Here is a 12,403-nt window from a genome sequence, read left to right as displayed (position 1 = left end):
TAATCGATACACTGCTGAGAGTTCATATAACGATGTAAAAATCACAGAGTGTTTTTCAATGGAATAACCTATTAGGTTTAAGAAACAATGAAAAACTTAATAGATAATTGGAATGATAAAGAAAAAGTCAGATTTATCCGTAAGATAAATCTAGATCTTGTGTTATGAACAAATGGTTGTGGACCAATATTTGCGAACTTAATAATATTTGTTAGGAGACGGCCCGTTTCATTTATGTGAAGGTGTAACTTAACACCTGAAGATATTTGTGAACATATCTCTTATTGGATACATATGAACAATACAAGTTGTAGTTGGATGAGTTTCTAGGTTATTTATAACGCTGGGAAAAATGGAGCCAAGGTTCACAATTCTCAATAAGTGTTTTCGAACATGCTCCAGACGAACTAGTCCCATCAAAGGTGAGGAGAGTCATCTCTCTTGAAATGTTTTTATACAGCACCGCATTTATAATCTCATTCAAAGAAGCCTTAAAATATGAGAGTTCATAAGAGCAAAAGGGTGAGAGCAGACATGGAGCTTACATCCGGCCAATGGGGGAAGAACACGTAGAAGAGTTAGGGAGCCATTATTCTAAACCAGTTGTACACAGGGGCTATAGAATCCTAAGGGGATGGATAGCATTTGAACCTACTACGGTTATTGAATAACATGAGATCGCATTACTTGACGCTTCTACATCGCCTAGAGAATATGGCTTTTGAAGAAACTACGTGCTTCGTTTCGGGCGATCGGACAGTATCACAGCTATTATATAATTAATGATGGTTACTAATAAAGATAACAGACTACTTCGCGTGTCCAGATTTCAAACACTTGTTACTAACCTTAATCCACAACATTATTGTGATCACATCACACTTCGCTAACTTAGTCACATCGAATTTCTTGACTGACAGATTGCAACTTATCTTAAGCAATAGAGAGTAATGATGTGAAAACTCATGTAATAGGAGGACAGTATATTTCATGAAAATATATTGGATGTTAGAAAAAGACAAATATGATGTAATAATTAAATGATTAATTTGTTTGTCATGCATAAATGATTCAGTTATTGTTAAGATTAAACTGTTTTATTTGTACCAAAACATGATCTTATCCGTCAATCATCGTAATTAGTTAAACAGGGTAGAAAATCTGGTTTCCTCAAATTAATTACGTGACTAGAACAGTAGTCATAACGATGTCATATTTTTATCTCTATGTATTTGGTGAAATTAAAATTCACATTCAACAATAAATTTTTCAAGAAATATCAACTCGATTATTTTATGATAGGGGGGTTGGTTAGGATTCTTAATTTACTCCATCGAATGAAAAAATACTCTGGTTGTGTTTCGTTAGCAATTAATCGATTATAATTCACCTTTAATCATTAAAATCACAGTCTGTCAGTCAGAATTGTTCTAAATAATTTAACTAAGAATTGGTTATTAGTTCTGATTTACATTTAGATCAGAATAAAGAGAGTATAGTCAGTCAATCAGTATGAAAGTGAAAGCAATCATAGTAACACTGAAATGAAAGAATCCAGTAAGAATTGAAACTGTAAATAGCTTGAACGAATACTCAGTCATCCTAGAACGATGATAAATTATTTTTATGATCAGTACAATGTAGACAACAAAAGTACCACTTAAATAACGTTTATTACTTAATTTTCATATACAAAATATTATTCAGACGAGAAATAAAATATAACTGATCAGTTCAATGTAACTTACGAAATTGTGTTACTTCATGCATTGGACCAAAACTAGTTACAATAGCATGAGGTAGTTGTGCTGAGATAATAGAACTTAAATCTTCTACAACTTCTTCAATTAATCTATCGAAACTTTGATAACCACGTTGATAAACACGTCGAGGAATTGTGAATTCAGCATTCGTTAATTGAAGAAGCATTGCAAGTAAACCATGAAATGAACCCTGTTAAATAATACAATGTATAATGTAAATTCTTGATTGATTAAAAACAAGATAAAAATAAAGTAAAACATCGTAGCCTATATCTGAATTCTATGCGAAGTTCATTCTGAAACTGATCTGATATTGATCAATTAATAAACGGTATCAATAACACATTACATGTAGATGAAAACCGGCGATTTTAACAGTTTCTACTATAATGTAAAATACAGGAATTTTCTATTTGGGCACAATATAATACAACAGAATGAACTGGTTACTAGATTGAACGATCACGTGAAATATTTATACACAAATTCATATAATATCCGACCCAAGACTAAGAATCACATTATACGAGATAGAACAATTCATTTATGCAAAGTACAAGCAGTCCCTATACAGTGAAACACAGAGAAGAATAACAAACGGAAAGGAATTCAAAACACTAAATAATTTCGTAAACAATAAGTAGGGTTGACAGTATATCTTCGTTCACTAGCCAATCACGATTCATTACAAAATTAACTTCTTCGAGATATAATGAACTTTGAGCGTGTATAATGCTGAGACAAAAGCAACTGTTTAGATCCCTCTAGTTTATAATGCCTCTTAAACAGTTACTACAACTCAATGAACGGAATCAAATCGTATAATTCTTATATAAAGAAATATTTTTCAACAACGTAAACAGGTAGATAACATCTAGAAAGAATAATGATGTTCAAAGTTTTCAAATAACAATAATGTTAATCTGATAAGTGTAAATTCTAAATAAAACCTTCTAAAAGCGAAAATACTCAAATAAACAGAAGAAAGTTCTTGATTACACAATTGATAACCAATAGTATGAAGAATTACCGAATGATTAGCAAACTAACAACCAGATTAATAATAATAATAATAATAATAATAATAATAATAATAATAATAACAATAGGAATTCAGATTTCTCTTGTTTACCCCACTCAAATCCAAACGTCTTCCGTGATAATCAAGGTGAATAGATAAGTCAGGGTAGAAAGTGAATTTTCTGAAATTTGAAAAAAATCAGAAAAATGTTATTTATTTAGATAATTAGTTTATCAAGAAAAAACCTTTGAATAACTAACGATTATTGGGTAATTTTAACAGTTGAATTCACGAGTCGATGTAAACTAGACCATCATTTAAAGCCTGGAAGCACTGGATGGCCGTTTCGTTCTCGTACGGGACTCCTCAGCAGTGCGCATCTATGATCCCGCATATGGGATTCAGGTCTAGCTTACATCGACTCATGAATTCAACTATTAAAATCACTACAGTCTCCACAAACCCCCATTCTAATATTGGATAGTTCCCAATATGTTTCAAAGCATAATTGCAATAGATAACACTAATTAGACATTTGACATAATTTTCATGTTAAGTTGTGAACTAAGTTGTGCATATGAATTATTAGATTTCCCACTGAATGTTTGGAAAAATTATATACTCATCATGTGACCTGAATTCAATCCACAGTGAAGTTATTGATGGGTATTGTTCCAGAGTCTTAAACTATGATGAAACGCTTATTCAGTACTTGGTGGTTTTCAATGGTTATTTAATTGATAACAATCCATGACATAAACTGTCTCATCATTGAAGACTTTTATTAGGGTTATTTTCTTTGAACTTCTTAATTATACAAGAAATGGTTTAAGTTCAAAAATGACATCTATTCAATGCAAAATCTTGTTATGAATACAGAGGAATCGGTTTACAATTACTAAGTAATGCAATTTTCAGAGATTATGAGATATATATTATTACATTAAGGATTATAACTGCACGGAATTAGTGAAATGAATAAAGTTGAATTAAAGATAAATGATAAAGGGACATTATATATATTGCACAGACACTGTTTCCACAGTATCAGACACACATACACACATTGTAAGAAAAGCTATTGAGTACTTCTGAGTCTAGATTTGCTGTGCTTATTGAGCAAATACTATTGATTGATATTTTAGTAACATTAGTGTATGAGATATGAGTTACTCTGTGCCTTATTTCTACCTAATCGTGGTATCATTAAATGAATTTGTCTATTCTATTTAATTATATTTGATATCTGATGCATGGAGGCAAACAATATTAGAAGAATATGTGGTAACTGGGCTTACGGAGAGTTATTCATTAGTCATACAGCCAAGTTGTACTACATATGAACACGGTTACGATTTTCAAAAGAACTATACACATGTTTTTAAAGGGCTTAGGCTAGTACGAAAATGATGTTACAAATTTTCAATTAACTGCACGTAAATATCAGAAGTAACAATTGAAATTTTAACTCCCCTCCAAAAAGCAAACAAACACTAACCTTATAAATAAAACAGGCTGATTATGTTCTATAGGGTCCGTTGGAAAGTAAACTGGACGAACTAAATTACTCTGTGGTAAAGGAACTGTATTAACATTATCAATGTATTGCTTTAAATGAGACTGGGCTGAATTATTTGGATTGACATTAGGACTTGAAGCTAAGCCATATTGAGTACATATTTGAGTTGGAGATCTAAACTCCAAACTTGATATAGATTGTCCCATCTGAAAGTTGTCTGATTCTCTCGAAGAAGCAGTGAGCAACCTTTTGAAATTTTCTTGATATTCGTATAAAAACAGCAGTGTATACTAGGGAAGATCATAAGAGTGGAAGGGAGAAAGTTAAACCAATAAAAGTGCTCATGTAAATGAATGTAGTTGTAGATAATTACAATGACCCAGTCATTATTGAAATCTTTCAGCGCTAATCTCTATAGTGCATAGCATAAATAATGATTCCCCATTCATAAAAACAGTAATTTTATAAGCATTTAGTAGCTTTAAAGAGATTTCGTTCAACATGCAAAACAGGTGTCCATAAGACAGCTTCCATAAAAGGAATTAATGATTATGTCAAGCTGACTGAAATCAGTGGACAATTGTTATGAAACTTTCCATGACCAATCAAGAAAAGTACGCATATGAAAAACTATCTCATTTATGTCAGACAACTATTTTTAAGTACCTTGAAAATGTTACACTGTATTGTCTTGAAAATAAATCAAAATATGACAACTAACATTAAGTTTTTCACGTCGTTTCGATGAAAACAATCCAAATTTCCCTTTAGCGATCTGGGTACTTTAAATATTATACAAAATACCACACAAAATCTTTGTATCTTTTCAAAGTTTTTATACTACTGTGAATTAGTATGTAGGAATGATGTGCCGAAATTCGATGAAGTATTAAATTGATAACCTATACATTTTCAGTTTGTTAGCGATATGAAAACTTTGTACGATTAAAAAAGGAAATTACAGACTTTGGATTAGATAGATATTTTACAGTGATGTCAACATACATGAAGACACAATGAAACAGTTATTTTGTATCAAGGCATCCCAGATATTAAAGGTGTTGATGGTCAGAATTGAATGTAACGGCTCAATGCTTAATGTATTCACTAACATACATGAATACCTTCAGAGTGAAATGCTGAATGAGATTTAGACGAAAGCCAAACGTTTCTTCGGAGAATATGAATAAAAAGTTACGAAGGGTTTACGTAAAAAGCTCACTACGGAACTCAAAGAATGAAATACAGCCTATTGATGAAATTCTTAAAAATTAGAAATGATTATATTTTTTATTTGTTGACGGTTCAAGTGTCAAGATGATGAACTATAATTATTAGGTCACCCGACAACCGTTCTCGTATTTAATTTTTACTATTTCTGATAATTATGAAGTAATACGGTTGTAGTGTCCATCAATACAACTATCCAGATGTGCGAATTCATACTTGGTTTGTTTCTCTTGCATGTCTCGCTTAGTAGTTTTATATCTTTCGTTTTCTATTTATATATATATATATATATATATATATATATATATATATATATATATATATATATATATATATATATATATATTTACTTTTGTTATCAGTAGGTAACATATCGAGTTTTATCTTCGATGAAATCGACTTATCAGTATGGCGTTGTGAAGATTGTCGAATTTATTGAAATTACGGGCTGATCTAGGCAACATCACCATTGAAAACCTGGGAGCACTGAATGTCCATTTTATTCTATCACGGGACTCCTCACCAATGCAAACCCACGACTCCGTATACAGGAATCGAACTCATACGCAAACTCTGAATCTCTGATCCACCGAGCCGGACATCCTACGGTGTCAGTGTTTAAATTCAATCGATCGATGACATTGCACGACCGTCTTCTATTATCTTCAGTGGGTTTCACACACGATATACACTAATGTAGTAACTATTTTTACAGATAAATGGAACTTATAAAATAAAAAGGATTCATTGTTTAGGAGTGGGTGGATGAGGAGGTGGTAGATAAACAAACTTTAAATAAATTAACCAATCATTCTGACAACACAATAGAAACTTACTTGATCTAAATTAATTTTCAATGGTTGAATAGATAGTTTAATTTCCACTTCAAGATTGTTAGGTTGTGGTAAATAAATATAATCGAAATTTTTCATAGATTTTAATTGTGTTATATTCATTGAACAATCATTTGATACATTGTCTTCATCTTCTGTATCATTATTATCATCAATGTTAACATTTTCTCCTTTTCTTACAAATTTTTCATTGTCAACTTTGCTTTTTTCTACTATTTGTTGTTGAGATAATAATGAAATATTATCCTGTTCTAAATGACTTGGTATAACTGGCCAACAGACAACAACCATACGTAACATTGGTGTATCTAAATTATGCGGTAGTAAATTGATACTTGGTGAATAGTTTCGATTATATGAGTAAAGTAATTGATTGACATTTGAACTACTAACATGATCAACTATTACAACAGATGGGATATGAATAATTAAACGTTGAAATGGATCTACAGTTAGACTGAATAAATTATGTGATGAATTCAGTTGTTGTCCTTGATGCTGATGAATTGATTTTTTCATACGAGCTGGGAACTTCGCTTGTCGAAAGTATAATTTTGAGATATTGAATGATATACACTATGAAAGGATTGATAAGACAGAAATATGTTAAAATGTGTATCACTAGTAGATCACAAAAAATATTATAATGTTTCAATTCAATACAGAAGGAAAAGTATATTTCGACGAGTGACTAACAGTAGAATGTATATTTTGTTCCACTTACCACTTGTGTCAATTAGATGTACCTAAATCTTAATGCTGATTTCCCTAGTGTGATTTATTCTTAGTGACCACCGATTCTAGATTGTTATCCGATGAACTACTGAGTCATGATAGCCAATAAATTGTTCAGAGGGGTGTGGTATTTATTATCAACTGTGAGCGTTTGTGTTCAAGATTGAATTGAACCGCCTCTGTTCGCATATAAGCCACTTGAAAAATTACTTTGACGTTACTTCTACTTAGGTCCGTTTCTCGCTGAGATTTAAAATAAAACCTGTAAATACAGACGATACCAAGGCATCTGTTCATGTAGCTCATTTATCAACACAAACTGGTCGGTTTATTTACTGAATAACAACAACGAGAGAAATGCGCCCTAACAATTAACAACAAACAAGATAGAAAGATTATAGATGTGAGTTCTTTGAAGAAATAACAAAAAGATGACAAAATTATGTAAACTTGATCAAAGGAAGATAAATAGGACTGTACATTGAAATTTAAATGCAACTAAGTTGAGTTGTGTGAGTGACTGATTGATTAATAATTTTTATCCAAGATAGTTTTAGTTGAACTGAGAGCGAATACTTTCAACTAGTATGTTGATATGGAGGATCCACCTAGAGGAGTTGGATAACCCTGATTCCATACCAATGATGCACATGGGCTCCAGGATCCTAAGGAAACAAATGGCGTATGAACTCATTGTTGGTCACCGGCTACTGTCGGACTGCATCTCCTAACGTTGCTTCACTGCCTTATAGATTAGACCTTCAGGTTAAAGACTCGGGAAGTGGCCCCCTAAGAAAACCACCTGCTTCTGTTTGGGTACCCGGGAGTATTCCAGCCCTCACAAAAACCGAATGGTTTGTGTGGCGCATATATATATATATATATATATATATATATATATATATATATATATCTGGTGCGTCGTTGTACCAATGTTTATGTCTTTAAATAAATAAATAAGTGGCAAATCTAAGGTGTTGTGAACGTAATCGTTCACTGGAAGAATAACACAATGATACCAAACAAGACTGTAAACTATCGAAAACGACGTTAGAGTTCATTTAGTGACTCGAGATATCTGTTTTGAGGCCTATATTTCAATACATACCAACAAAATGTGTGTGTTTAATTAATGTACAATGATTCTCAACTTTGACCAGTACAGAAATAGTTACATTATTTCAGGATAACAACTATAAGTTTCATGAATATCAAATCTTACTCAAATGACGATAACTTAACGAACTGAAAAGACAGACAGATATAACAGAGAACTTGGCAAAAGTGGAACAATAATGAGTATCTGTTATATCATATTGATTAATGCATTTAAATTCTTAGTAGAAATACCGAAATGATTAAGGATAAAAATAAACTTTCCGAGAGTTCTCACAAAAGGACCGAGCAAATTGTGTTATCATTGTGAATTCCAGTCCTACTAAATGAAGATAGTACATTAAAAACTGCACGTAGAATAAACTTGATACCGTTTGTGTATTTTATTTAGATTAACATCAGTCAGTGGATAAACAGCAAGAAACCATTTTCATATTGCAAAATGTGGAAAAAAGTCCAGACCAGCAGTCCAATGTTTCCGGCTATTGGTTACGATAAACATGCTGACACAAAACAGGTAGTTTACACCTATCTACAAAACTCAGTTTAACAGTCTATGGGTTCATGGACTGATGCCAAGTCTTGGTTTGGTCGTCCCTGGCTTTCTTCCAACCCAGAAAACTTAGTGAGTTGATGTAGGGGTGATTAGGAATACAAATACATTTTCCGAAAAAAATTAATCAGTGAGAATTCCGATAATGTAATAAGACGAAGATTATCAGAACTATGTGACATATTAGCGCAATACATTTCGAACAATGAGAATTCACTACCTCATCAACCGAGTTGCAATCTTTGTCCAATATTCTGCGTCTAACCTCAGTATTGGCCATTTTAGATTCGAAATTATCAGTCAACCAGCTACAAAGTAGGACCAGGTACATATATGCATCGGTCCAAGTTGCCACACCTCAATAGCACAAGATCAACACCAAGTTCATAGACGTAGTTACTTTAATGGTAGTAATATATAAAAGGAATATTGTGTGCAAAGATATAACACAGGAAGAAAGAATTAGTTTGTAGAAAGAAAGGTATAAAGCAATTTTAATCTCACGGTTTAAGGGCAGATAAAGGTTGTATACACCGACGCTATTGTGATCGATTGTGAGCCATGTCACCCAGAATCAATAACCATTGATTATGAGAAGGTATCATGGTCAAGTACTAGCAGTCTACGAATATCCTTTGCTCTTAAAGGACACATTTTAAAATCACTAACTAAAACAGAGCAGACTGTGTGTAATATATGTATCCTTTGGTTGGCAGAGCTACATCTCGCCTACATCACAGGAGATGAAAGCTGTTTTGCTAGGAGCTTTTGAAGAGTTTCCATTGAGTGCTGATTGGACGAAATTTTTCTAGGTTCTCAAGAATAAGTTAACACAATTAACGCTATTTACTAAAAATGGATATCAACTTTTGTATATTTGAAAAGAAGTAAAACTTACATTATCAGGCTGACGTCCTGGGCCACCTTGTGAATACAATGTTAAACGAGAACGGATACCTTTTGAATCCTTGGGTGATTGTAACGAAATATTTTCCGAACGTGAATCATTCGAATGCATACGAACAGGACCACTGGCACCGACACTACCACTACTACTTGGTTTATTAATAAGCGGTTGACCATGACGAAAACGATAGTCAGGTTTAGGACAGGATTTTAACATTTGATTAGGTGAAATATTCCCACCAGATCGTATATTTGTAGCATTTTTATTAGTTGGAAGTGATTCATTTGAACGAGATGGAGTTGTTATTAATTTTTGAGTAGGATCTTTGAGTGGTGATGAGGAAGATAGCACTGGGGATTTATTATGTGGTGGAATAGGGATAGATATCTCATTGGATGGGATATTGCCTGAAAAATGAGAAGTGCAATCAAGTTTAATAATGAGCGAAGACGAAGGAGAAGAGGACATGATTTCCTTGTGATACATAGATTTCCGACGGTAAACATCTAGTGAAAATTTGACTAGAAGGTGGGAAATGGAGTAGAAACCGATTGGGTTAATAAGCCTAAACTTCAGGCTATTCAAGAAACTTGACAACCAAGTAAAGATTCATGTACTCGGTTTCGAGCTCCAGTTTATATGTGAAAGCTAATAATACTGCTCAATTGTTAAAACTAAAGTAGGCAAAACAGGGTTCAGACCGGAGAACGCAGATGACTCATAAAAATCGGCTGACTTTTCATTACGATAATGAGGAATCCAATTCAAAGGAATTATTATTACCAATTTAAATTAATGAATGTAAATAACTGGATAAGAACTCAACAACTAAATGGTACAGGACTTGGTAGGAAATTTGAATATTATCCTTTAATCATGTGTGAGATCAAATAGACATACTATTAAGGAATTTGACAATAGGATGTAATGAATAACTAGGTTTTCTTGGTTTGTAATGAACTATTAGTTTGAAAAGAAAACGAACTTAGAATTAATATAACTTTAATAAGAATCAAATCACAAATTTACTATTTCAATACAACATTGACAAATTAGTGCACATTTAAACTGAGTAAAATCTAAGCTAGTTCTACTTCGATTTGTATAGCAGTCTATAGAAAAAACTATCCTTGTTTTAATTTCGCGATACGTTTATGCTACAGATTAAAATCTATTAAACTTTGGCAAATTGTTATATTTACACAGTCTAGTACATAAACCTGTGAACGGACAAAGAGGATTTCTAGTGTTATATAAAAGTATCTACTGGTAAATGAGAGAAAGAGAAATTATAAATTGTCACGTTGCCTTAATTAGAGTACTGTGGCAGTCAAATATAATGAATAACCTTAGAAAGTATCGTTTATTTACTAATATGTTTAGAATAGGTTACATAAATAAGCATCGTTGAAATACATTAATGTTAATAATCTGGAAATAAATTAACATGTTCAAATCGACCTAAATATTCATATATAAGAGAAAATACAGGATTCTTTTACCTAACAATGGAGTTGTTGCTGCTGACGAAGTAGGTAACAAATCATTGCCACCATATATATTCCATTCACATGAAAAATCATACAATGTTATAGCTAATAAAGGACGTGGATAAATTTTAACAGGATCAATGAATAAACGATTCCATCGGTTAGCACGATAATTTTTAAAATTTGTAGTGGAGCTAGGTGGAGAGTAGAAATTTTCATGAATATCAAAACTTATCAACGGTGATGAAGTTTGATCATTAGTAGTGATAGAGGGGCTCGACGATTGTTTAGTTGGTTGAAGTAAGTAACGAATTTTTTCTTTTGGTGTTGTATAATTCAATGCTGGAATAGTGGATGGATCAATAAAAACGAAATCATCAGAAAGACTTGATGGTCCAGAATTGTGTGAGCGATTTGACATAGATTTCAATTGATCAGATAGATCTAAGTATAGTTGATTTTTACTTTTATCATTCATAGACGTAGTATCATTAGCAGTATTAATGGGACAAGGACTAGAACTACATGATTTTATATCATTATTTATTGAAGTATTCGATTTCCTTTTACTACTACTATGTACAGTACGACATGGTTGGGGAGTTGGACAAGTGTTAATAGCTAATTTCTTCTCTACTTTTCTTGTTAACGATTCATTGTTTTTACTGGAAGTTTGTAAGATATTTGAAGGAATATCCACAGCAGATGATCTTTTTACATTACCAATTTTAAATGGTGATGAATGAACCTGAAAAGAGAAAAATATACCATTATTACATCGGAAAGATGTTTTGTTCAGTCTGATGAGTATACATAACAACATAAATACCATTAAAGAGATATAACACTTCAAATATTTCGTTAGTCATCATGAAATAATTACAGGTTAATAGATGTGCACAAATAAACGTAGATCTTTGAGGGGTGGCAAAACAAGGTGTTGTCCAAATCCTCAATCATTAGCCCTTGTGGTCTGGTGTGTGACGAAATCTCAGCACGGATACAGAAGGCTCGACTAGCTTTTGCCAACTTGCGTCATTTATGGCGTAGGCGAGATATCCGTCTACCAACCAAAGGACGAGTTTACTGTGCAGCAGTTTGCTCCGTCCTACTTTATGGCAGTGAAACATGGTCGGTACGAGTAGAGGATATTCGTAGGTTACTAGTATTCGATCACATGTGTTTTCAAAGCATTGCTCGTATATCCTGGGACCA

General features: G+C 32.6%; 1 protein-coding gene across 1 annotated transcript in view; it reads right to left on the bottom strand.

Annotated features, from left to right (window-relative positions):
• MS3_00001965 (uncharacterized protein) overlaps nt 1–12,403 on the bottom strand; it is an 88,704-nt gene that overhangs the window by 3,879 nt on the left and 72,422 nt on the right. Inside the window, exons 25-30 of the mRNA XM_051209496.1 lie at nt 11,201–11,936; nt 9,690–10,105; nt 6,370–6,963; nt 4,283–4,593; nt 2,896–2,965; nt 1,749–1,953 (exon numbers count right to left, since the gene is read on the bottom strand). Coding sequence (XP_051074954.1) covers nt 1,749–1,953; nt 2,896–2,965; nt 4,283–4,593; nt 6,370–6,963; nt 9,690–10,105; nt 11,201–11,936 — 2,332 coding nt within the window. The remainder of the gene's footprint in view (nt 1–1,748; nt 1,954–2,895; nt 2,966–4,282; nt 4,594–6,369; nt 6,964–9,689; nt 10,106–11,200; nt 11,937–12,403) is intronic.

This window comes from Schistosoma haematobium, chromosome 1 (genome assembly GCF_000699445.3).
Source record: "Schistosoma haematobium chromosome 1, whole genome shotgun sequence".
Classification (NCBI taxonomy): domain Eukaryota; kingdom Metazoa; phylum Platyhelminthes; class Trematoda; order Strigeidida; family Schistosomatidae; genus Schistosoma; species Schistosoma haematobium.
The sequence above is the reverse complement of the archived record's forward strand: the minus strand, read 5'-3'. Positions and strand labels throughout refer to the sequence as shown.